At 41.5% G+C, this 26714-nt stretch overlaps 1 protein-coding gene across 3 annotated transcripts in view; it reads right to left on the bottom strand.

Annotated features, from left to right (window-relative positions):
* The window catches only part of SEC24A (SEC24 homolog A, COPII coat complex component), a 75597-nt gene that overhangs the window by 20814 nt on the left and 28069 nt on the right, over positions 1-26714 (bottom strand). For 2 of the 3 annotated variants that reach the window (XM_002815893.4, XM_054556567.2), the window contains exons 7-17: positions 26500-26602; positions 22877-23003; positions 20149-20258; positions 15772-15884; positions 14387-14505; positions 12498-12553; positions 11219-11425; positions 7894-8014; positions 7083-7241; positions 1864-2037; positions 349-459 (exon numbers count right to left, since the gene is read on the bottom strand). In XM_002815893.4, the coding sequence (XP_002815939.2) occupies positions 349-459; positions 1864-2037; positions 7083-7241; positions 7894-8014; positions 11219-11425; positions 12498-12553; positions 14387-14505; positions 15772-15884; positions 20149-20258; positions 22877-23003; positions 26500-26602 (1400 nt within the window). Of the gene's footprint in view, positions 1-348; positions 460-1863; positions 2038-7082; positions 7242-7893; positions 8015-11218; positions 11426-11448; positions 12125-12497; positions 12554-14386; positions 14506-15771; positions 15885-20148; positions 20259-22876; positions 23004-26499; positions 26603-26714 lie in introns of those variants that run through there. The other variant, XM_009241064.3, reaches the window with a different exon arrangement.

The raw sequence follows: 26714 nt of genomic DNA, 5'->3' as shown, positions 1-26714 counted from the left end.
CTGCTAATGAGCATGAGGTTCCTCCTGGGACAACAGAAATGTTATAAAATTAGATTGTGGTGACAGCTGTACAACTCTGTAAAAACACTAAAAACAAATGAATTATCAATTAAACTGGGTGAAGTGGTATGGTATGTAATTATATCTCAATAAATTTGTTTAAATAAACAAACAAAAAAGATAAGATTATCTGCAGCAGATCTTTTCATTCAAATAGTTACTTAGCAGGCACCCAGGGGATCTAAAACATTCAAACTATAAAGCCAACTATTTAAAGGAAAACAAAACTGTTTGGATGTGCCTAATGTTATTACTTGTAAGATATTTATAACAGATAACAACTCTTACCCATATTGGCCAATAACCCTGAAATTGCTTGAACATCAGCTCCAAGAAAGACATCATTCAGAGTCGAAACTACTGGCAAACACAAAGTATGAACACGAATTCTTCTTTCGCCTTCGGGGAAAATACACAAACAACAGTGAGGGGCAACTATATATAACAAAAGATTATGTTAAAGTCACTTGGAAAAATCACTTCTTAGCTGGGTGCAGTGGTGCACCCCTGTAGTCCCAGCTACTCCAGAGGCAGAGACAGGAGGATCCCTTGAGCTCAGGAGTTTAAGTGCAGCCTGGGCAATACAGTGAGACTCCATCTCTTAAAAAAAAAAAAGTATACACACACATATATATATATAAATAAATAACTTCTTTTCGATTTAGAACCAGGTAGTATAGTTACATAGTAAGCAGAGACAGTATCAAACGTTTTATACTGGCCAGACACAGTGGCTCACACCTGTAATCCCAGCACCCAGCACTTTGGGAGGCTAAGGTGGGAGGATCACCTGAGGCCAGGAGTTCAAGACAGGGCTGGATAACATAGTAAGACCCTCTCTCTATTAAAATAAATAAGTACATAAATATTAAAAATTTCATCCTTTTTTTTTTTTTTAGAAACAAGGTCTCATTCTGTTGCCCAGGCAGGACTACAGTGGCACAATCATAACTCACTGTAGCCTCAAACTCCTGGGCTCAAACAATCCTCCCTACTCAGCCTCCCAAGTAGGTAGGACTACCAGTGTGTGCCACTATACCTGGCTAATTAAAAAAATATTTTTTTACAGACAGTGTCTCACTATGTTGTCCAGGCTGGTCTTGAACTCCTGGCCTCAAGTGATCCTCCCCAGTCAGCCTTCCAAAGTGCTAGGTTTACAGACCACCACATCTGACCCTACTTCTTTTAATTTTTTTTAACTATAAAATTCTTTTCATTCAGATTATTACTAAATGAACAGGGATCGTATTCAAATGACAATATGCTAAATTTTTAAAAATCTCTTTTTTGAACTTTTTAGTTGGTTTACTGCTTTTGGTAATGAAAATTTTAAGGGCTGGGCGCAGTGGCTCATGCCTGTAATCCCAGCACTTTGGAAGGCAGAGACGGGCAGATCACGAGGTCAAGAGATTTCACACCATCCTGGCCAACACGGCAAAACTCCATCTCTACTAAAAATACAAAAATTAGCTGGGTGTGGTGGCGCACACCTGTAGTCCCAACTACTCGGGAGGCTGAGGCAGGAGAATCACCTGAACCCAGGAGGCAGAGGTTGCAGTGAGCAGAGACCGCGCAGAGGTTGCAGTGAGCAGAGACCGCACCACTGTACTCTAGCCTGGCGACAGAGTGAGACTCTGTCTCTAAATAAATAAATAAATAAATAAATAAATAAATAAATAAATAAAAATAGAAATTTTAAGTTAGCACACGTAAGATATGCTACATGTATTTTATAGCCTGTTTTGACATTTGAAATCCAGACAATATGTGAACATTTGAAATCCAAAAAAGCAAACAACTTACCTTTGCTGGATGTATACAAGAGTGCTGACTGAAAAGAAACCAACTGAGTGTCAGTAAGACTCTCTTCCACTGACATCTGTACTGCATACCCAGCGTCTGGGTTGACGTTAGGCAAAGACAGTAAGTCGGTTGACCTAACAAAGAAGTTCCCATGGAAAGTATGAATGGAAAGACCTAGAAGAGAAAAAGGTAACAAAATGATTTTTATATACCTACATACTGATATTTACATTTTATCCTAGTTACTTATCAGATTGGCAAAAAGTAAAGAAATCTAGACAATACACAGTACTTAGTGAGGTTAAGGAATAACAGATGCCTTTCGAAATGAAGGTGGGGATACTAATTTTCAAAAAACATTTTTGGGTCAGGTGCGGTAGCTCACGTCTGTAATCCCAGCACTTTGGGAGGCCAAGGCAGGTGGATCGCCTGAGGTCAGTTTGAGACCAGCCTGGCCAATAACATGGTGAAACCCTGTCTCTACCAAAAACACAAAAATTAGCCGAACACGGTGGCAGGCGCCTGCAATCCCAGCTACTCGGGAGGTTGAGGCAGGAGAATTGCTTGAACCCGGGAGGCAGAGGTTGCAGTGAGCTGAGATTGCGCCACTGCACTCCAGCCTGGGCGACAGAGCGAGACTCGGTCTCAAAAAGAAACACAAAAAACATTTTTGGAGGATAATTTGGCAGTATCTATCAAAATTCTAGATACTTATTTTGACTTTAGCAATCCCATATCAAAGAATGTGTCCTACAGATATACTCATTTAAGTGCCAAATTCATACCTGCAGAAAAATTTCAAGTAGACTGGTGTGTCACAGCAAAAAAATTTAGAAATACCTTCAATGGGTATCAGTAGAAAAACCAGGCCAGGCACAATGGCTCATGCCTGTAATCCCAACACTTTCGGAGGCTGAGGCAGGCAGATCGCTTGAGGTCAGGAGTTCGAGACCAGCCTTGGCAACATGGTGAAATCCTGTCTCTACTAAAAATACAAAAATTAGCCGGGCATGGTGGCACACGCCTGTAGTCCCAGCTACTCGGGAGGTTGAGGCAGGAGAATCGCTTGAACCTGGGAGGCAGAGGTTGCAGTGAGCCAAGATCGCGCCACTGCACTCCAGCCTAGGTGACAGAGTGCGACTCTGTCTCAAAAAACAACAACAACAACAAACAAACAAAAAACTAAACTGTGATTTGTCCAATCTGCTGAATACTAGGTAGAATAGGCAGAAGTTTAAATTAATGTGATGGATTTATATGATCTAAAATTAATGAATCTTCAAGGTTTATTGAATAAAAATACATACGATATGTCACTTATGTAAATCGACCATAAGATACGTTTTCCATGGAGATGTACCTAAGTATGTAAATGTATAGGAAATTCAGTATATACCAAGTGATATACACCATTTTTAATAAGAAATTCTGATATATACCATTTTTAACTACATAAAAATGAAGTGAAAGTGTATGTGTCACATACACATGCAAGCTGATACAGGAAGACTTTAGCTTTATCAATAATGTTTTTATTTTTTACAAGAAAAACAGATGCACATGTTGCTTGTGAAATAAAAACCAACTTAAAAACACTAATCAGGATGAAAAAGAATGCTGGGCATGGTGGCACGTGCCTGTAATCCCAGGTATTCAGGAGGCTGAAGCAGGAAGATTGCTTAAGCCCAAGAGTTGAAAGCAAGCCTGGGCAACATAGTGAGACCATGTCTCTTAAAAAGAAATATATAACATTAATAAAGAAAGAAAGAAAAAGGAGAATGTGGGTCTGTACATATAAAAATAGAAAGGTTTTCAAGATATTGTGATAAAAATAAAAAAGCCAGGTATAATTCCTCACTGCTTTTACTTGAAGTTAAGGCCAAAATATATGTTTATAAATGCCATGGGAAAGTTTCTGAAGGGCATATGATTAACTGTAGAGTGGAACAGAGGTTATGCTTGAGTTCTCATTTTATATCTTTTTGTACATTATCTTTTCTGTGTTAACTTTTCTAGAGTATGTATTTGATCTGTAGTGAATTTATCATAATAAAATAAAAAGAGGAACCTAAGCAAGCTAACCACAAAGCTTTATTAAATTAAGCACTCTAGAAAGAGGGCGGCAGGCCGCACTGGCTCACACCTGTAATCCCAGCACTTTGGGAGGACAAGGCAGGCAGATCACGAGGTCAGGAGTTCGAGACCAGCCTGGCCAACATGGCGAAATGCCACCTCTACTAAAAATACAGGCCGGGCGCGGTGGCTCACGCCTGTAATCCCAGCATTTTGGGAGGCCGAGGCGGGTGGATCACAAGGTCAGGAGATCAAGACCATCCTGGCTAACATGGTGAAACCCTGTTTCTACCAAAAATACAAAAAATTAGCTGGGCGTGGTGGCAGGCGCCTGTAGTCCCAGCTACTTGGGAGGCTGAGGCAGGAGAATGGCGTGAACCCAGGAGGCGGAGCTTGCAGTGAGCGGAGATCGCGCCACTGAACTCCAGCCTGGGCAAAAGAGCAAGACGCGATCTCAAAAAAAAAAAAAAAAAAAGTAAAAAAAATAAATAAATAAAAACTATTAGAATTAATAAATTCTAATTATAGTGAAGGATAGATAAGAGAGACCTATCTTGCTCATGGTTTGACCAATAGACTTCAATGTGTAACGGAACAGGTTAGTGGATCTTTTATCTTTTTTTCTTTGTTATAGATTTCATATAAATAATTTTTCCATTGAAAAGAATATTATTATACTAGGCGTGGTGATTCACACCTGTAATCCCAGCACTTTGGGAGGCTGAGGTGGTAGGACTGCTTAAGTCCAGGAGTTTGAAACCAGCCTGAGTAATAGAGTAAGACCCTGTCTCTACAAAAAAATTAAAAATTAACTAGGCATGGTGGCATGCGCCTGTGGTCCCAGTTATTTGGGAGGCTGAGCTAAGAGGATTGCTTGAGCCCAGGAGTTGAGGCTGCAGTGAGCTATGATGGTGCCACTGCACTCCAGCCAGGGGGACAGAGCAACACTCTGTCTCCAAAAAAAGAAAAAAGAGAGAGGAGAAGAAGAAAGAAAATTACCGCTCTACACCCCATTACAGAGCAATATTTATTTAAATAAAACTCAATCTGTGCTCCACACCCCGTTACAGAGCAATAATATTTATTTAAATAAAAAATTTGTGCAGCAGCAATGGAAAAAAAAAAACCCACCTTAAAAAAAAAACCCACCAGGTTGATAATGTGGAGAAATGAAAAACTAAAAATAAGAGTACAGGCCGGGTGCGGTGGCTCATATCTGTAATCCCAGCACTTAGGGAGGCCAAGGCAGGCGGATGACCTGAGGTCAGGAGTTTGAGACCAGCCTGGCCAACATGGCAAAACCCCGTTTCTACTAAAAATACAAAAATTAGTCAGGCGTAGTGTCAGGCACCTGTAATCCCAGTTACTCAGGAGGCTGAGGCAGGGAGAATTGCTTGAACCTGGGAGATGGAGGTTGCAGTGAGCCTAGATCACACCATTATACTCCAGCCTGGGCGAGAGAGTGAGACTCTGGCTCAAAAAAAAAAAAAAGAAAGAGAGTACAAACTAAGAGATCTCCCACTTTTGGAAATAAATAGTTGCACAGTGAAAACGTACTTGATGCCACTATACAATTAAAAAATGGATAAAATGGGCCAGGTGCGGTAGCTCATGCTTGTAATCCCAGCACTTTGGGAGGCCGAGGCGGACGGATCACGAGATCAGGAGATCGAGACCATCCTGGCTAACACAGTGAAACCCCGTCTCTACTAAAAAATACAAAAAATTAGCTGGGCATGGTGGCAGGCGCCTGTATTCCCAGCTACTTGGGAGGCTGAGGCAGGAGAATGGCATGAACCCAGGAGGCGAAGCTTGCAGTGAGCTGAGATTGTGCCACTGCACTCCAGCCTGGGCGACAGAGCGAGAGACTCCGTCTCAAAAAAAAAAAAAAAAAGGATAAAATGGTAAAGCTTATGTTATATATATTTTACCACAAGTAAAAAAAAAAGTTTAAAAGCAAGATCTGTGGCTGGGTGTGGTGGCTCATGCCTGTAATCCTAACACTTCGGGAGGCTAAGGCAGGAGGATCGTGTGAGCCCACGAGCTTGCAACCAGCCTGGGCAACATAGGGAGACCCAGTCTCTACAAAAAATAAAATAAAAAATTAGCCAGGTGTCGTGGCTCACACCTGCAGTCTCAGCTACTAGGAAAGTTGAGGTGGGAGGATCACTTGAGTCAGGGAGGTGGAGACTCCAGTGAGCTGTGATTGCACCACTGCACTCCAGCCTGGGCGATAGAATGAGACTCTCTCAAAAAAGATACGGTCTAGGCTGCGTGCGGTCGCTCACACCTGTAATCCCAGTACTTTGGGAGGCTGAGGTGGGCAGATCATCTAAGGTCAGGAGTTCCAGACCAGCCTGGCCAACATGGTGTAACCCTGTCTCTACTAAAAACACAAAAATTAGCTGGGCATGGTGGCGGGCACCTATAATCCCAGCTACTCGGGAGGCTGAAGCAGGGAGAATTGCTTGAACTCGGGAGGTGGAGGTTGCAGTTAGCCGAGATTGTGCCACTGCACTCCAGCCTGGGCAACAGAGCAATATACCATCTCAAAAAAAAAAAAAAAAAAAAAAAGACTCTATCCTCTTCTTTTTTTTTTGGAGACAGTGTTGCCCAGGCTGGAGTGCAGTGGTGTGATCTCTGCTCACTGCAACCTCTGACTCCCAGGCCAGGCCCCAACAATCCTCCCACCTCAGCCTCCTAAGAAGCTGGGACTACAGAGGTGCACCACCACGCTCAGCTAAGTTTTTGTATTTTTTGTAGAGACATCATTTTGCAGTGTTGTCCAGGCTGGTCTCTAATTCCTGGGCTCAAGCGATCCACCAGCCTTGGCCTCCCAAAGTGCTGGAATTACCAGGCATGAGCCACTGTGCCCAGCCAGAGATAAGGTCTTTTTTAAAAAACAGAGATAATTCACACACCATAAAATTCTCTATTTAGAAATATACAAGTCAGTGCTTTTGAGTATATTCTCAATAGGTCCCCCTTTTTTTTGGTTACAGTGTTTCTTCTCTCCTCTTAATTGTATATTCCAGAGTAGGCAAAGTATCTCTGAAGGGCAATCTTATAAGACTAGATAAAAACATGTATATTTACTGATACCAAAAATATTATTTAGTCCTACGCAAAAAAAAAAATATTCCTACCTTTGGTGCACCGAATCCTCATGACTGCCTCAAAGCCAATCTTCCGAGTAAGGTATCTCTGTAGTTCCTTCTGTAATTTCTGTACTTGGACTGGGTTGTGCTGATGATGGTAAGAGGGATAGTAATAGACACTACCTGCTGAATACCGAGAAATACAACCTGGAAGAGAACACACACTGTTTTAAACTGTGCCGTTAACTATTTCTACCACACCAAAGTAACTAAAGACATTGGAATTAATCTTTCTTTAACTTTCCAAGGTAAACTACTGTCAGAAAGGAGATTTCATTCCCTTTTTTTGAGACAGAGTCCCATTCTGTCACCCAGGCTGGAGTGCAGTAGTGATACCATGGGGCTCACTGCAGCCTTGACCTCTCCACCTCAAGCACTCTTCCCCCCTCAGCCTTCCAAGTAGCTGGGACCGCAGGTGTGCGCCACCATGCCTGGCTAGTTTTTTATTTAAAAAAATATACATATTATTTGCAAATACAGGGTCTTCCTATGCTGCCCAGGTTGGTCTCAAACTCCTGGGCTCAAGCAATCCTCCTGCATAGGCCTCACAAATTGTTAGGATTACAGGCAAGAGCCATCATACCCGGCCTGCATTCCTTTAAATAGTAGAATAGAAATTTCTCTATTACTAAATGTTTAGAGTAGAAGACTATAAGGTTTTTAATAGACTAAACTGACTGATTAACTTTCCCAAGGGCATACATATTCTTTAATTTTGTTCTATATTTAGAACACTATCATATAAGGACCTTTTTGATATTCATTTAACAGAAAAAAAAAATCATTACGAAGAACTTACCCAAAGAAGCCAAATCAGAATACTGTCCACTGAGAAGGAATAAGTCAACAGCTACTTGCTGACCAGAACAGTCCAAGGCTAATTTCTTATAGAAGTCAGTGGATGGTGTCATGTGTATATCCTATTTATAATAAATTACAAAGAGACATTTTAAAAAATCATTACATTGTCATAAAATCTAAATACACATCTACATACATCATGATGTTAACAACAATTGCAATGATTTCTGGGCATTCTACAAAGTCCTTTTCCTTTGTGGTACTACTTGATTTTTCATTAAGAAGCAAGTACTGCTTAGGAATTTTCTGTAAGTTCCAGCCAGGTGTGGTGGCTCACACCTGTAATCCTAGCACTTTGGGAAGCCAAAGCGGGTGGATTGCTTGAGCCCAGGAGTTTGAGACCATCCTGGGCAACATGGCTTTATTTATTTAAAAAAAAAAAAAAAAAAAAAAAAAAAAGGCTGGGCACGGTGGCTCACGCCTGTAATCCCAGCACTTTGGGAGGCTGAGGCAGGTGGATCATGAGGGCCGGAGATCAAGACCATCCTGGCTAACATGGTGAAACCCCGTCTCTACTAAAAATACAAAAAATTAGCCAGGCATGGTGGCGGGCACCGGTAGTCCCAGCTACTCGGGAGGCTGAGACAGGAGAATGGCATGAACCCAGGAGGCGGAGCTTGCAGTGAGCTGAGATCGCACCACTGAACTCCAGCCTGGGCGACAGAGCGAGACACCATCTGAAAAAAATATATATCTTTTTAAAAAATTTTCTGTACTTTTTTTTCCCTTTACTTTTAAAAAGAAATACATCTACTATAATAATTTCATAGTTGGCAAAGTTTTTTTATTGTAACTAAAATATATTAACTGTTGAGTATGCTGGAAACTGTTCTAAACAATTCATATGTAATACTTAGTCCTTTCAACTACCCTAAGAGGTAAGCGCTATCTTTATTTTCTTTTTTTTCTTTTTTTTTTTTTTGAGATGGAGTTTTGCTGTGGTTGCCCAGGCTGATGTGCAATGGCACGATCTCGGCTCACCGCAACCTCTGCCTCCCAGGTTCTAGCGATTCTCCTGCCTCAGCCTCCCGAGTAGCTGGGATTACAGGCATGCGCCACCACGCCCAGCTAATTTTTTTTGTATTTTTAGTAGAGACGGGATTTCACCATGTTGTTCAGGCTGGTCTCGAACTCCCGACCTTAGATGATCCGTGTGCCTCGGCCTCCCAAAGTGCTGGGATTACAGGTGTGAGCCACCACACCTGGCCGCTATCATTATTTTCTTTCTTTTTTTTTTTTTTTTCTTTTTTTGAGACAGAGTCTCACTCTGTCACCCAGGCTGGAGTGCAGTGGCGTGATCTCAGCTCACTGCCTCCTGGGTTCAAGCAATTCTCATGCCTCAGCCTCCCGAGTAGCTGGGACTACAGGTGCACACCACCACCCCTGGCTAATTTTTGTTTTTTGTTGTTGTTGTTTTGAGACGGAGTCTCGCTCTATCGCTCAGGCTGGAGTGCAGTGGCACAATCTCAGCTCACTGCAACCTCCCAGGTTCAAGCCAATTCTCCTGCCTCAGCCTCCTGAGTAGCTGGGATTATAGGTGTGTGCCACCACGCCCGGTTAATTTTTGTATTTTTAGTAGAGACAGGGTTTCACCATGTTGGTCAGGCTAGTCTCGAACACCTGAATTCGTGATCCACCCACCTTGGCCTCCCAAAGTGCTGGAATTACAGGCGTGAGCCACCATGCCCGGGCAATTTTTGTATTTTTAGTAGAGATGGGGTTTCGTCGTGTTGGCCAGGCTGGTCTCGAACTCCTGACCTCAGGTTATCCGCCCACCTCGGCCTCCCAAAGCACTGGTCTTACAGGCATGAACCACCGCACCCAGCCATCTTTTTTTTGTTGTTGTTGTTGTTTCCCAAGTTGGAGTGTAGTGGCACGATCTCACTGCAGCCTCCTGGGCTCAAGTGATCCTCTCACCTCAGCCTCCGGAGTAGCTAGGACTATAGGCTCTCAGCATCACACCTGGCTAATTTTTTTGTATTTATGTAGGGACAGGGTCTCACTATGTTGCCCAGATTGGTCTCAAACTCCTGAGCTCAACTGATCCTTCCATCTCAGCCTCCCAAAGGGCTGGGATTATAGGCACAAGCCACCACACCTGACCCTTTATTTTCACCTTATATATAAAGAAACAAAGGGGCAAAGAAATTAATTTTTCAAGCTCCCGAGTGTAATAAACAGTGAGAACAGGCAGTCTGACTCCAGGAATGATACAATACCCAGTATAGTACACAGGTCTCTCTTTCATCATCTTTTGGGAAATACGGGTCTCAAAAACCTTAAAGTTTATGCAAACAAGGTGCACATAAGCACCTTGGCCATCAATGTACCAAATACAACTATTCTTTTTCTTTCTTTTTTTTTTTTTTGAGACAGAGTTTTGCTCTTGTTGCACAGGCTGGGGTGCAATGGTGCAATCTTGGCTCACTGTAACCTCCGCCTCCCAGGTTCAAGCAATTCTCCTGCCTCAGCCTCCTGAGTAGCTGGGATTACAGGCATGTGCCACCACACCCGGCTAATTTTGCCTTTTTTTTTTTTTTTGAGACGGAGTCTCGCTCTGTCACCCAGGCTGGAGTGCTGGAATGCAGTGGCGCGATCTCAGCTCACTGCAAGCTCCGCCTCCCAGGTTCATGCCATACTCCTGCCTCAGCCTCTCCGAGTAGCTGGGATTACAGGCGCCCGCCACCATGCCTGGCTAATTTTTTATATTTTTAGTAGAGATGGGGTTTCACCGTGGTCTTGATCTCCTGACCTCATGATCCACCCGCCTCGGCCTCCCAAAGTGCTGGGATTACAAGTGTGAGCCACCGCACCCAGCCAATTTTGTATTTTTAGTAGAGATGGGGTTTCTCCATGTTGGTCAGGCTGGTCTCAAACTCCCAACCTCAGATGATCCACCCGCCTCGGCCTCCCAAGATGTTGGGATTACAGGCGTGAGCTACCACACCCAGCCAAATAAGACGATTCTTAACTGGTCAATCAGGTTCTCTTTGTCCCTATCAAGCATATTCTGTTAGTCTCCCAGACTATCTCTCTGAAGGCAGGCTGAATTGCTAGTGGCCTGCTAAAGATATTAAAAATTAAAGAAAGGTGAATCAGGTAGAGAAAAATGTAACAAAATAAAAATGTCTACATAAAAGTTAACTTCCTTATAGTCCCTCCTCCCAACATTTGACAAATAAATTTAAAGAAAAAACAAGTTCTATGGTCACAGGGATGGAACACCAGCATAAACCTTATCAGACATTTCATGACTCTCTAACCTTAGCAGATGACCTGTGGTTTGGTTCCTCTCGTGGTTTCAGGGCTCCCACTCCAAGAGTTGGGAGTTGTGTTTGAAAGACAGACATTCGACCACCAGTTGGAGACATCAGCTTAAAGGCAGCCTGCAGTGCAGGACCCAAGGCACTCTGGGTCTCCAGAGTCTTGGTAAACATTTGTGGCAAAGTTTTCAGTAAATCTTGCACGAGCTTGTAAAATAAAGCAAGAAAACTCAAGAGTGTCATAATTAAAAATTTATTTCACATTAAGTCAGTATCTAATACAATAGACAAGACATTGAGTCATGATGATGGTCAGAGAATCTACAGACACTAAACAATGAAGTTGGTCAAATGACAAGAAAGCCATTTTAAGTCAACATTATAAATTGGCAAGCAAGACAAATCAAAGTTGGGGCCTTACAGTTCTTGCACATGCAGTAGTCCAGCAAGACTATAAGTCCAAAATGTATCCAAAAGAACCATCACAGTTTAGAGATTTGATGTATTTTAATGCCATGAAATATGGCCTTCTCCATCACCTCTACATACTTTATTCTTGTAAGTTCCAAAGTGAGTTTAGTTCTTCCCTGTTGCAAATCTAAGATATCCAGTAACTTTGCCAACTAGTAATATCACTACAAAAGAAAAACAACTACCTTTACAGGTTAGGTTGTACAAATAAAGTTAATGGGGAAAAAAATACTTTGCACTATGGCACAGTCACCATTGCCAACAGCAGAGACCATAGACTTGCTAGTTAAAATGTTACCCCTACGGCATATATGCATGTACAGGGTAGACAACATCCCCCCTTCAGACACATTCTGTTCACCTCTCACTGTATTATCTCATGGCAATTTCCAGGCAGGTAATAAGAGTTTCTTCTGAACTGACCCCAATGACACTCTGTGAATCAGAAAAGCAAAGGGCACTGAAAGCAGCCTACCTAATGTGCTTCTATGTAGTGACCAGAAGCTTTATCTCAGCAACCCTCCCAACTTCCCAAATGGCTGGCAAGACAGATTTCCTTCAGGTGTTCCTCCTTTATGGAATACGCTTATTTTCTACCCTACTACAAATAACTTGCTTCATTAGACTTAAAAATGATCAGCTCAAGGTTGAACTCAAGAGCTGTTCATCTAATTATAAGAGCAAATATAAAATGCTACACATCTTAGAAATGTCACAGAAATAATCAAAATTTTACTTAAAGTTCATTTCAAAAACATATTCCTTCAATATTTCAATTAAACATGTCAAGTAGGAAAATGTGCCTTACCTCTTTACTTTCATTTAAGTTTACTAATAAGTTCTCTGGCATAGGTATAAAAACATCTGAAAGAAGAAATACATATTTATTTTAAACAAAATGTAATAATTAAAAGTGTTCCAAATATATAACACTAATGCAATTAACCACCCCCTTCCTTAAAAATAAGCCACCTCCTCCACTATTATAGCACTGTTTACATGTGTCCAAAGAGCCACCAAAAAACCACAATGATACAGGTATCTACTGCAAATTTTCTGCTTCTTGTCTGCTACCTTGTAAAAGGTACAGCTTCCCAGTTAGAAAATATTTATCTGGGCCGGATGCAGTAGTACACGCCTGTAATCCCAGCACTTTGAGAGGCCGAGGTAAGTGAATGACTTGAACTCAGGAGTTTGAGACCAGCCTGGGCAACACAGTAAAACCCTGTCTCTACAAAAAATACAAAAACGAGCCAGGCATGGTGGTACATGCCTATAGTCCCAGCTGTGTGGGAGGATTCCTTGAGCCCGGGAGGCTGAGGCTGCAGTGAGCCAAGATCGCACCACTGCACTCCCAGGCTAGTAGGGAGGTCGAGACCCTGTCTCCAAGAAAAAAAAAAAAAAAAAAGGAAAGAAAATATTGATCTGTACTCACTGAATAAGGGTTTGTGTACGTGCTATGCTTCTCAGGCTAAAGATAATTTACAATTCTGCTTTGACTTTTTTTTTTTTTAAATGGCTGGCTCTGGAAGCCAGCCAAAGATACACTCTTGGCATTAAGAAATTTTTTGACTAACACGACACACAAGAATGCTGTCTTTATAAGGAAGCAATACAGCTCACCAATAGCTCTGTCATTCACAAAGCGGATGCTTTCTCATAAAGAAGGTCGGCTGGGCACGGTGGCTCATGCCTGTAATCCCAGTACTTTGGGAGGCCGACGCGGGCGGATCACAAGGTCAGGAGCAATGTGGTAAAACTCTGTCTCTGACCAATGTGGTGAAACCCTGTCTCTACTAAAAATACAAAACGTTAGCCGGGCATGGTGGTGGGCATCTGTAGTCCCAGCTACTCGGGAGGATGAGGCAGGAGAATCACTTGAACCCGGGAGGCGGAGGTTGCAGTGAGCCGAGAGTGCCACTGCACTCCAGCCTGGGTGACAGATCAATCAAGACCTGTCTCAAAAAAAAAAAAAAAAAAAGAAGGCCCACACCAGTGCCTTGAAAAAGGGACTATGGGCTGGGTGCGGTGGCTTGTGCCTGTAATCCCAGCACTTTGGGAGGCTGAGGCAGGTGGATCATGAGGTCAGGAGTTCAAGACCAGCCTGGCCAAGATGGTGAAACCCTGTCTCTACTAAAAATATAAAAATTAGCCAAGCTTGGTGGGCGCCTGTAATCCCAGCTACTCGGGAGGCTGAGGCAGGAGAATTGCTTGAACCCAGGAGGCGTAGGCTGCAGTGAGCCAAGATCGTGCTACTGCACTACAGCCTGGGCAACAGAGTAAGACTCCATCTCAAAAAAAAATAAATAAAAATAAATAAATAAGAAAAATCAATTGACTATATATGCTAGGCTTTATTCTGAGCTCTAAATTCTATTTCCTTGCTCTATATGTCTATCCTCAAATACTTTTTGAATGAATAAATGGGAAGAAGGGGGAAAAAAAGCCTAAACTTGATCTGAGTTCTAACATTAACTTGTTTTTGTTAACTTGTTCAGTGGGTTGTCTCCATAACCCCCATTTCCTCCTCCATAAAATGAGAGATTGAACTGAAAGACTCTTACAACTCCAACAATCATGATTTTATACTCAAGATTTTCCTTGACATACTACAAACAACACACATCCAATTTGTCAAGTAATCAAGAAATATTTCTAAAATTGAAAAATTATGAAAGTAGTTCAATAAATCTATACCTTCAATATCTGAAACTATTAGCATCTGAGGTTGAGAGAGACCTTCCTGAAGACTGTAGAAATGGATTGTACTGTCAAATGTTACGAACCCAATTTTTGTTCTAGTGTTGCCAGGAAGCCTAAAAATAAATTCAGAAGAGTACTTTATCAAGTTTTAACCATATACAAATACACATAAAATATGTCCTAAGAGTTACATGAAAATATCTAATTCAGTGTTATAGAAATTGGCCCAACACAAACAAATGTTTAAACCACCCAACGTTTACCATGAAAACATATCTGACTCAAAGGGAAAACACTACACGTAAGCCAAACAATAAACAAAAAACAGCAATAATACAATAATCCACAAGTATAGCTATGTAAAGTTACATATAATCACTTAGGAAATAGTATGTTAAAAATACTGAAAAGTGTTAATGAAATTTTGCAGATGATTTTAAGTCATAAAGCATGCTTCAAAATATTATGATACAGAAACTCTAATATTTAAGAACAAAGAAAAGCAAAAGCATCTATTTTAAAGAACTACAAATATGTGGAACTACAATTATATAAGGGGAAGAACAAACTGTTTTTCACTCTTGTTCATGCATGGATGAGTCAGTGACAATCTCATCAATTCGCAATCCCCATTCACAATCTACAACATTAAAAATACAAATGCTGGCAGGAACAAGAATGAGCTTTTCACCAAAGTGAAGGAGTTACTCCACTCGTGATGAAATTTGGCCATCTATATGCCTCCACACCACACACAAGCACTATACTTCATTACACAGAAAGGTCACATTAGCTTTGATGGATTACACTAGGTCTCTAAGCACCACTGGAAATAGTTATTTTAAGAGACTTAAGACACTTGATAACCAAATGCAATGTGTGTACACTGTTTAAATTCTTACTCCAATAAACTGACAGTAAAAAGGCATTTTTGAGACAACTAGGAACAAAAAATAAACTAGGTATTAGATCATATGTGGAATTACTGCTAATTTTCCTTGATGCTTTAGTATTATAGTTAGGTATAAAAGTTAATCTTGAAGTACGTATAGGTAAAACAGTACGCTGGCTGAAATTTGCTTTCAAATACTCAAGGTGGGAAAAGGTATGTGCATGAAAGGGGAAGGATGAGATTAAGAAGAGCAAAATGCTGAAGATGATGAATCTGGGTGACAGGTGCCTGGAAGTTCATTACATTATTCTTCCTACCAACTATAGGTTTAAAAATAATGTTTCGAAGAGACAGTGAGGCCTAAATTAACAACTGATTTGGGTGGAGTTTTAGAACATAATTATACAGTTTTTTTTAATTTCAAAAACTACTTATTCATTTAGAAAATATTATTAGTTTCATATTTAAGCTGAATTGAGAAACTTACAAATCCAGATTGTCTAACAAACTCTGGCAAACTGAATTCAAGTATCCAGTTTCGACTGCATTGTGAGACACATCAAATACAAAGAGATACACTGGAGGCTGAGGTGGTCGTAACTGAAGAAAAAAAGATCTTGTTAAGTACATTTAACAGGATTAAGTTTAAACTTATTTGCTGGGTACACATACAGCAAAACAATTTAAAAAGCATTATTTACAGATTGAGTAGAGATTATAATAAACAGGCAAAGCTATACTATATTGTTTATAGATGTATACTTAAAAGAAAAATGAGTCTCTGATTGCCATAATTCAGAAGAGTGTTTTCTCTAGAACAGGAAGGGGAAGAGATGTAATCAGAAGGGCTTGTGGCTGGGCATGGTGGCTCATGCCTGTAATCCCAGCACTTTGGGAGGCCAAGGCGGGCAGATCACCTGAGGTCAGGAGTTCAAGACCAGCCTCATTAGTCAGATGTGGTGGTGGGCGCTTGTAGTCCCAGCTACTTGTGAGGCTGAGGCAGGAGGATCGCTTGAACCTGAGAGATGGAGGTTGCAGTGAGCCGAGATTATGCCACTGCACTCTAGCCTGGGCGACAAAGTGAGACTCCATCTCAAAAAAAAAAAAAAAAAGAAGAGATTCTGGGAGTACTAGCAAGGTTCAAGTGCTTGGCTTGGGTTATACTAACAAAAGTGTTTAGTTTATAATGATTTGGTAACCTGAATATTTTATGTTTTATTGATTTTTCAATATGTTTGTTGGATTTCACAATTTAGGGAAATTATAGCTCTGAAAGTTACAAGTTAGCTTCAGCTGGTTATTTAAACAACAAATTACAGCCAAATCTCATAAAAACGTAAGACTATTTTTTTTTTCTTTTGAGATGGAGTCTTGCCCTGTCCCCCATGCTGGAGAGCAGTGGTGCGATCTCGGCTCACTGCAACCCCTGCCTCCTGGGTTCAAGAGATTCTCCTGCCTCAGCCTCCTGAGTAGCTGGGATTACAGGCACGCGCCACCACGCCTGGCTAATTTTTGTATTTTTTTAGTAGAGACAGGGTTTCATCATTTTGGCCAGGCTGGTCTTGAACTCCTGACCTCATGTGATCCACCTGCCTTTGCTGCCTCCCAAAGTGCTGGGATTACAGGTGTGAGCCACCGCACCTGGCCAAGACTGTATTTTAAACTTCCAAATCCAAAGATTTGCTCTCAATTCAGTAAAAAGCATCAAATAGCCACAGTCAGAACTGGGTATGTAGTATACAATCTTCCCTTGGTATCTGCAAGAGATTAGTTCCATGATCTCCCACCTCGAATACCAAAATCTAAGGATGCTCAATACCCTTACATACAATGGTGTATTATTTGCATATAACCTATGCACACCCTTCTGTATACTTTAAATCATCCCTAGATTTTTAAAATAATACCCAATACAACATAAATGCTATGTAAATAGTTGCTATACTGTATATTAAAATTTGTATTATTATTTTTTTTTAGAGAGAACGTGTTGCTCTGTCACTCACGCTGGAGTGCAGTGATGCAATGCAATCATAGCTCACTGCAGCCTTGAACTCCTGGGCTCAAGTGATCCTTCCACCTCAGCCTCCCAAGTACCTGGGACTATAAGCACACACCACAATTCCTGAAATTTTTCGCAGAGATTTGGGTCTCACTATGTTGCCCAGGCTGGTCTCGAACTGTTGGCTTCAAGCAATCCTCCTGCATCGGCTTCCCAAAGTGCTGGGATTATAGGTGTAAGCCACCATGTCTGTCCTACAATATTTTTTACTGTGTTTTTCTGAACATTTTTGATCCGTGGGTAGTTGAATCCACAGATGCAGAACTCATGGATACAGAGTCAACTGTACTTTTATATATTTTTGCATGTATCACTTGCCAAATCCACACAACCTGCCCCCCAAGAGATAGAAAGGAGCAAACACTTTCTGCTATAGGAAAGTTTCTAAATTTAAAGGAAGCAATTTTTGCAAAGCATGGATGATAAAGGGAAACTAGGAAGGTAAATTTAAAAGAACAAGTGCTTCTGTTTTTTTTTTGTTTTAATCCAATAAAGGAACACCTAACTCTGTGGATGGCTATTACCAACCACTTAAGTGCAACAAAATGTTTTCTTTTTTTTTTTTTTTTTTTTTTGAGACGGAGTCTCGCACTGTTGCCCAGGCTGGAGTGCAGTGGCGCAATCTCGGCTCACTGCAACCTCTCCCTCCCTGGTTCAAGCAATTCTCCTGCCTCAGTCTCCCGAGTAGCTGGGATTACAGGCGTATGTCACCACATCTGGCTAATTTTTGTATTTTTAATAGAGACGGGGTTTCACCATGTTGGTAAGGCTGGTGTCGAACTCCTGACCTCCAGTCATCTGCCTGCCTCGGTCTCCCAAAGTGCTGGAATTACAGGTGTGAGCCACTGCTCCTGGCCAACAAAATGTTTTCTACATAGAAGCTTTTCTGTGGTGAGGAGACTGGTTCCTCATAAGTTTACAGAAAAATGGACCTAACTGCCCAGATAAAGACACAAAAATATATTAATTTTTTTTTTTTTTGAGTTTCGCTCTTTTGCCTAGGCTGGGGTGCGGTGGCGCAACCTTGGCTCACTGCAACCTCTGACTTTCGGTTTCAAGCATTTTTCCTGCCTAAGCCTCCGAAGTAGCTGGGATTACAGGCACTTGCCACCAGGCCCGGCTAATTTTTGTATTTTTAGTAGAGACGGGGTTTTACCATGTTGGCCAGGCTGGTCTTGAACTCCTGACCTCATAATCCGTCCAGCTTGGCATCCCAAAGTGCTGGGATTACAGGCAGGAGGCACTGTGCCCAGCCAAAATACAGTAAAATATTAAAAGGTAGTGTTGAGAGTTATCTTCATATTCCCTTTTCCCAAGAGACAATTATGGCATGGTGAAAGAGTAACCAAATCAAAAGGCCTAAATTACTATGCAAGTTCTACTACTAAGTGAAATTTGGCAAGTCACTTAACCTAAGTCTGTTTTCATATCTGTAAAAGAGGATTAACAGCATTTTTCTAGCTTACTTCAGAATACTGTTTGTGCTGATCAAGTGTAAGTGCTTTATAAAATGTAAAGTGCTAATTAAACATTAGGCATTCACGACCAGCCTAAGCAACATAGTGAGACTCTGTCTCTAAAAAACTTTTAAAAAATTAGCAGGGCATGGTCGTGCATGTCTGTAGTTCCAGCTACTTGAGAGGCTGAGGCAGGAGAATTGCTTGAGCCCATGAAGTTGAGGCTACAGTGAGCTATGATAGTGCCACTGCACTTTAGCTTCAGCAACAAAGTGAGACCCTCCTCTCTAAAAGAAATAAACATTAAACAAAAAAATTAGGCATAGTTACTAGTTTTAAAACGCAAGACCTCAGATAGTCTCACGGGTGTAGAAAAGAACAATATTTGCAAGAAGATGTTCATCACAGCATTATTTCTAATAGAAAAAAATTGGTATGAAGGAAAAATGAAGCAATAGGGAAAAAAAAAATGACTGTAACTTATAAGTAAATATGAGCTGGCCGGGCGCGGTGGCTCATGCCTGTAATCCCAGCACTCTGGGAAGCCGAGGTGGGAGGATCACAAGGTCAGGAGTTTGAGACCAGCCTGACCAACATGGTGAAACCCCGTCTCTACTAAAAACTCAAAAATTAGCCAGGTGTGGTGGCTCGCACCTATAATCCCAGCTACTCAGGAGGCTGAGGCAGGAGAATTGCTTGAACCCGGGAGGCAGAGATTGCAGTGAGCCAAGATCACAGCACTGCACTCCAGCCTGGGTGACAGAGTGAGACTCCGTCTCAAAAAAAAAAAAAAAAAAAAAGTAAATATGAGCCCAATATTATATTGGAAATTTCTGAATGTCACATAAGACACTTAAATGGGACTTTACATAAACTCTTACCTTTCAAATATACACTTATATATTAATTACTTTAGCAATAAACAAGTATTACGCTTTTACACATTTAAAAACATAAAATTTTGGCTGGGCACAGTGGCTCACACTTGTAATCCCAGCACTTTGGGAGGCCAAGGTGGGCAGATCACTTGAGCCCAGGAATTCGAGACCAGCCTGGGCAACATAGCAAAACTCTGTCTCTACAAAAATAAGCCAGGTGTGGTGGTGTGTGCCTACAGCCCAGCTACTCAGGAGGCTGAGGTGGGAGGATCACTTGAGCACGGGAGGTTGAGACTGCAGTGAGCCTTGAACCTGCCACTGCACCACTGCACTCCAGCATGGGCAACAAGAGTGAAACTCTGTCTCAAAATAAAATAAAATAAAATTTTGTTACAGGATGCTGTATTGTTTTACTTAAAACCTGGTAATAAAAAATAGGTATACTGTAATAAAAAATAAAAGTTTACCATGTATTCTGAAGGAGCCATAAACTCAATAGTAGCATTTTGAACTTCTGGTCTTCTGTGAGGTTCTCCATAAACTCTGGTCAAAGGGTTGTACAAGAATTCTTCAGGAACTATATAAAGTTAACAATACACATATTGAAAAAACTGAAAGAATTTAATATATTTTGCATTTGGCCACTTTCTTCCTTGAAAAGATGACAAAGATTCATTAAATGTTTTCTTTTTTTTTTTTGAGACGGAGTTTCGCTCTGTTGCCCAGGCTGGAGTGCAGTGGTGCAATCTCGGCTCACCGCAACCTCCACCTCCTAGGTTCAAGCGATTCTCCTGCCTCAGCCTCCCGAGTAGCTAGGATTACAGGCATGTGCCACCATGCCCGGCTAATTTTTTCTATTTTTAGTACAGATGGGGTTTCTCCATGTTGGTCAGGCTGGCCTCGAACTTGCGACCTCAGGTGATCCGCCCGCCTCAGCCTCCCAAAGTGCTGGGATTACAGACGTGAGCCACCACACCCGGCCTATTTTCTTAAATTTCACAATTATACAAAGATATTAACATTTCACATATGAAATGTACAGACACTAGCTGGCACTAGAAGCTATGGTAAGACAATTTCAGAGGTCAAGGTCATAAGGTTTAGTGAGTTTCATTAAGTAATGAGAACTTTATGGAACATCACTTAACCTAACATCATACCTACCACTTATAATACACTAGTGGTCAAAGAGTATTTCCTGAATTATCATTGTATCTGTCTTCCTACTAATTGTTTAGAAATTCAAATCCCTATGCACTCTAAAGGGTAAGCTATATATAGTTCAGGAAATAGTCTGGTTTGCAGATGAAAGTGGTTTTAGCTTTTATTACAATTTCATTTTGTATATTAAAGCACTTACACATAAAGATATTAAAGGTAACTAAATACTTCATGTACATTTTCAGAATTATTATAATGCAAAAGAAAGTTCTTAGCCTATCCTTACTTTTCCATACTCAAAAAAAAAAAAAAAAAACCACACACACACACAAACAATAAAACTGTTTTTTTTGTTTTGTTTTATTTGTTTGTTTGAGACGGAGTTTTGCTCTTGTTGCCCAGGCTGGAGTGCAATGGTGCAATCTTGGTTCACTGCAACCTCTGCCTCCCGGGTTCAAGCGATTCTCTTGCCTCAGCCTCCCGAGTAGCTGGGATTACAGGCGCCCACCACCACACCCAGCTAATTTTTTTATATTTTTAGTAAAGATGGGGTTTCACTACATTGGCCAGGCTGGTCTCAAACTCCTGACCTTAGGTGATCCACCCACCTCAGCCTCCCAAAGTGTTGGGATTACAGGCGTGAGCCACTGCACCTGGCTCTGTTTTGTTTGTTTTTGAGACAGAGTCTCGCTCTGTCACCCAGGCTGGAGTGCAATGGCTCGATCTCAGCTCATTGAAACCTCTGCTTCCTGGGTTCAAGCGATTCTCCTGCCTCAGCCTCCCGAGTAGCTGGGATTATAGGCGCCCACCACCACACCCGGCTAATTACTGTATTTTTAGTAGAGATGGGGCTTCACTGTGTTGGCTACGCTGATCTCAAATTCCTGACCTCAGATGATCCACCGCCTCGGCCTCCCAAAGTGCTGGGATTAGAGGCGTGAGCCACCGTGCCCGTCCAATAAAACTGGTTTTTAAAAACTCTTGGCCAGGACCGGGTGCGTTCTCGGGAGGCGGAGGCAGGAGAATTGCTTGAACCTGGGAGGCAGAGAGGTTTCAGTGAGCTGAGATCATGCCACTACACTCCAGCCTGGCGACAGAGCCAGACTCCGTCTCAAAAACAAACAAAAACAAACTCTTGGCCGGGTGCAGTGGCTCATGCCTGTAATCCCAGCACTTTGGGAGCCTGAGGAGGGCAGACCACTTGAGGTCAGGAGTTCTAGACCAGCCTGGCCAAAACGGTGAAACTCCACCCCTGCTAAAAATATAAAAATTAGCCGGCCGTGGGGGTGGATGCCTGTAATTCCAGCTACTCAGGAGGCTGAGGCAGGAGAATCTCTTGAACCTGGGAGGCGGAGGTTGCAGTGAGCCAAGATCGTGCCACTGCACTCAAGCCTGGGCAACAGAGTGAGACTCCATCTCAAAAACACAAACAAAAACAAAACTCTTATATTCCTCTATTTCTCAAATCTTTCAAACAGACACTGTGGATACTGGCATACGCACTTCCTTCTCTAATCTAACAGAACCCTGTTGATTACATTATAGTCCTCAAATAAAAACGGTGACATAGTTACTGAGAGAAATCTCCTCCTCCTCAATTACTGAGAAAACTACATTCAACTAACCTTCTAGCACTGCCTACCTCCCTTCATTCAGCAGTGAATTAATTAGGCAGCTATTCTGTGGACTTATTTTCTTTCACCCTAGAGAAAAGGCGTGGGACAATTTCTAAATAAAAATGTTTCTTAAATTCCTGGCTTAAGTAATACCATGAAATATACCACTTATTATATACCCAATACAATGTAAAAATGGGATATCCATGTAATACTATCATTATTTTTTGCTTAAAAAATAATTAAATTTATTTATAAATATAAATGCACAGAAAAAAGTCACCCGTAGTTTTCTCTGAGTGGAAGGACTGACTACAGGTAAATAAAAGGGTTTTTTTTTTAACTGTGCATTTGTATCATCTGATTTCCCTACAATTCAAGTAGAAATGTTTAAATGTTTCAAAAAAGCATCCCATACCATCATTGACTCGATAACATAAGTTACACTTCCATCTCCTTTGATCAAGAAAGCTGACAAAAGGATTGATGTACGTCCTGCATGAACGGCATCTCACAATTGTACTGGAGGTAACCACGGGCAATTGCTGAAAAAAAAAAACCAATTAAATTTTTAAAGGCAATAATCGTCATGTTGAAAACATAAGCATGAATCCAACCTGTCTAAATAACTGTTGGGATATTATCATTTTAGAGAAAACCTAGAGTACAAGATGTATCTAAACTGCCATACACAAAAACCATGTAGTTGAAATGTATTAATTTTAAACCCTACTATTTTGCTCCAAGACCATTCTCATTAAAAGTTGTCTTAAAAAAAAAATTATTGGCTGGGGACAGTGGCTCACATGTGTAATTCCAGCACTTTGGGGGCCAAGGCAGAAGGATTGCTTGAGGCCAGAAGTTTGAGACCGGCCTGGGCAACATAGTGAAACATGACCCTCTAAAGATTTAAAAAATTAGCCCAGTGTGGTGAGTTGGGTTGAAGTGGGAGGATCACTTGAGCCTGGGAGGTCAAGGCTGCAGTGAGCCATGATTGAGCCACTGCACTACAATATGGGCAACAGAGCAAGACCCAGTCTCAAAAAATAAAATAAGATAAAAATTTAAAAAGCATTTTTTTCCTCATTAAACACTCACATTGTGAAACCAAAATAGCAGGCCAGGCACAGTGGCTAACACCTATGTCTAAAATCCCAGCACTCTGGTGGGAGGCCGAGGCAGGAGGATTACTTGAGGCCAGGAGTTTGAGACCAACCTGGGCAAGAAAGTAAGACCCTGTCTCTATTCTAAAAATAAAAATAGGCTGGGCGTGGTGGCTCATGCCTGTAATCCCAGCACTTTGGGAGGCCAAGGCGGGTGGAACGCAAGGTCAGGAGTTCAAGACCAGCCTGGCCAATGTGGTAAAACCTCGTCTCTACTAAAAATACAAAAATTAGCTAGGCGTAGTGGCGGGTGCCTATAATCCCAGCTACTCGGGAGGCTGAGGCAGGAGAATTGCTTCAACCCTGGGAGGCGGAGGTTGCAGTGAGCCAAGATTACGCCACTGTACTCCAGCCTGGGCAACAGAGCAAGACTCCATCTTGGAAAAAAATAAATAAATAAAAATAAAAATATCCCAGTGCTTTGGAAGGCCAAAGCAGGAGGATCACTTGAGGCCGGGAGCTAGAGACCAACCTGAGCAACACAGCAACAGCCCATCTCTACCAAAAAAAAAAAAAAAAGAGTTTTTAAATAAATAAATAATAGGTTAAAAAAAAATAAAACCAAGATGGTAAATTTACAATGTACTTTTGGCATAAATGGCAAAGAAAAAAAAATCAACATTCTAAAATATATGACCAATGAAACTATTACAAAGTTTGTTGATGTTACATTAAGAAGCTTACTTAGTTCTCAACTGTAATAAAGTAAGGTGAGGTTAATTTAAATAACCAATTAAACTTTGGAATTACGCTCCTAGTTAAAGTTTATCCTACATATTAAAAGTTCTAAAGTCTTAGCTGGGTATAGTGGCCAGTGCCTACAGTACCACTTACTCTGTCTGGAGGCTGAGGCAGGAGGACTGCTTGAGCCCAAGAGTTCAAGGCTGCAGTGAGCTATGATCATGGAACTGCACTCTAACCTGGGTGACAACGAGAGACCCGGTCTCTAATAAATAAATAAATAAATAACAGTAAATACATGGGAAGGGTCTTTGTAAGACTATCAGATTTGGGGAGATTTGTTTTGATTTACCAGAAACCCTGAGACAGGTGAACACTGATCAACTTAACTGAGAGCCAGTGCCTTGGACAACAAAGTGACATAGCATCTCATCTTTAAAAAAAAAAAGGTTTTATTTATTTATCTTTTTTTTTTTTTTTTTTTGAGACAGTCTCACTCTATTGCCCATACTGGAGTGCAGTGTGGGATCTTGGCTCACTGCAACCTCCACCTCCCGGGCTCAAGCGATTCCCTTGCCTCAGCCTCCCCAGTAGCTGGGATTATAGGTGTGCATCACCATGCTTGGCTAAATTTTCTATTTCTGGTAGAGATGAGTTTCACCACGTTGGCCAGGCTGGTCTTGAACTCCTGACCTCAGGTGATCTGCCCGCCTCAGCCTCCCAAAGTGCTGGGATTACAGGTATGAGCCACTGCACCTGGCCTTTATCTTTTTTTTTTAAGATAAGGATCTCATACCCAATCCTGGGCAACTCAGTTAAGACTCTGCTTCTTAAAAAAAAAAAAAAAAAAAAAATCAATGCAGGCAATAAAATTCTATCACCACCAAAAAAATCCTATCACCAAAAGAAGGTGTGTTTTGGGAAAGTCAGCAATCCTCAAGAGTATGTGGCCACAGAGCTTTAGGACAAAGGTAGATCAGTTTCTTTTTTCTTTTGAAATAACTTTTCTTTTTGGATACAGGGTCTCACTCTGTCACTCAGGCTGGAGTGAAGTAGTACAATCATGTCTCACTGCAGCCTCAACCTCCTGGGCTCAAGTGATCCTCCCACCTTAGCCTCCCGAGTAGCCAGGACTAGGCTGGTCTTGAACTCCTAGACCCAAGGAATTCTCCCACCTTGGCCTCCAAAAATGCTGGGATTACAGGCCATGAGCCACCATATCTGGCTTAAAACAACTTTTTAAAATAACAAATTTTACTGCAAGGATGGCAGAACGGGGAGACTAGGGTAAAGTACTTTAATGGGTAAATAATTCACAACCTATTAAAATAGTATGATTCATTTATTTAGTTTCTCTCAGTACCTCTATTCTGTTCAGTACTTTTTGAATTTTCCAGCAATATACCTACTTTACCTAGTATTTGAAAGTGTTTAGTAATAAAATTTTTGGTTGAACTGTAAGTAATCTGTCAATCATCGACTTCCTAAAGATAGATCAAACAAATTCTATATGTAATTCTTGCATCACTGCAGAAAATTTTCACCACCAAGATAATTTTGCACAAAAGACATTTACCTTCACTAAAGAGGTCGGGTGTAGTGGCTCAGGCCTATAAATCCCAGCACTTTGGGAGGTGGGCAGATCACTTGAGGTCAGTTCGAGACCAGTCTGGCCAACATGGTGAAACACCATCTCTACTAAAAATACAAAAATTAGCTGGATGTGGTGGCAGATGCCTGTAATGCCAGCTACTTAGGAAGCTGAGGCAAGAGAATCGCCCGAACCTGGGAGGCGGAGATTGCGGTGAGCCGAGATCTCGCCACTGCACTCCAGCCTGGGCGACAGTGAGACCCAGTCTCAGAAAAAAAAAAAAAAAAAAAAAAGAGCCAGGCGCGGTGGCTCACGCCTGTAATCCCAGCACTTTGGGAGGCCCAGGCAGGTGGATCACGAGGTCAGGAGTTCAAGACCAGCCTGGCCAAGATGGTGAAACCCCCTCTCTACTAAAAATACAAAAATTAGCCGGGCGCGGTGGCAGGCACCTGTAATCCCAGCTACTAGGGAGGCTGAGGCAGGAAAATCGCTTGAACATGGAGGGCAGATGTTGCAATGAGCTGAGATCGCGTCACTGCACTCCAGCCTGGGCGACAGAGGGAGACTCCGTCTCAAAAAAAAAAAAAGAAAAGAAAAGAAACATACCACTAAGTCTTTGAAAGGATGAAGCAGCAGCCCCAAAGGAAGTTTGGCTTTATTCAGTAAGGCCTGCGTCTGAGGAATGCTAGTCAGCGTGCATCGAAATAACCTATATCAAAGTAAAAGTACGTATCAGTTGCTGCTATGATTATTTTTGAACAAAACAACAACAAAGATTTAGAAGGTATATATTTTAATACTGGATCAGATTACAGATGAAA

This window comes from Pongo abelii, chromosome 4 (assembly GCF_028885655.2).
Source record: "Pongo abelii isolate AG06213 chromosome 4, NHGRI_mPonAbe1-v2.0_pri, whole genome shotgun sequence".
Taxonomy (NCBI): Eukaryota; Metazoa; Chordata; class Mammalia; order Primates; family Hominidae; genus Pongo; species Pongo abelii.
This window is presented reverse-complemented; position numbering and strand designations above follow the sequence as displayed.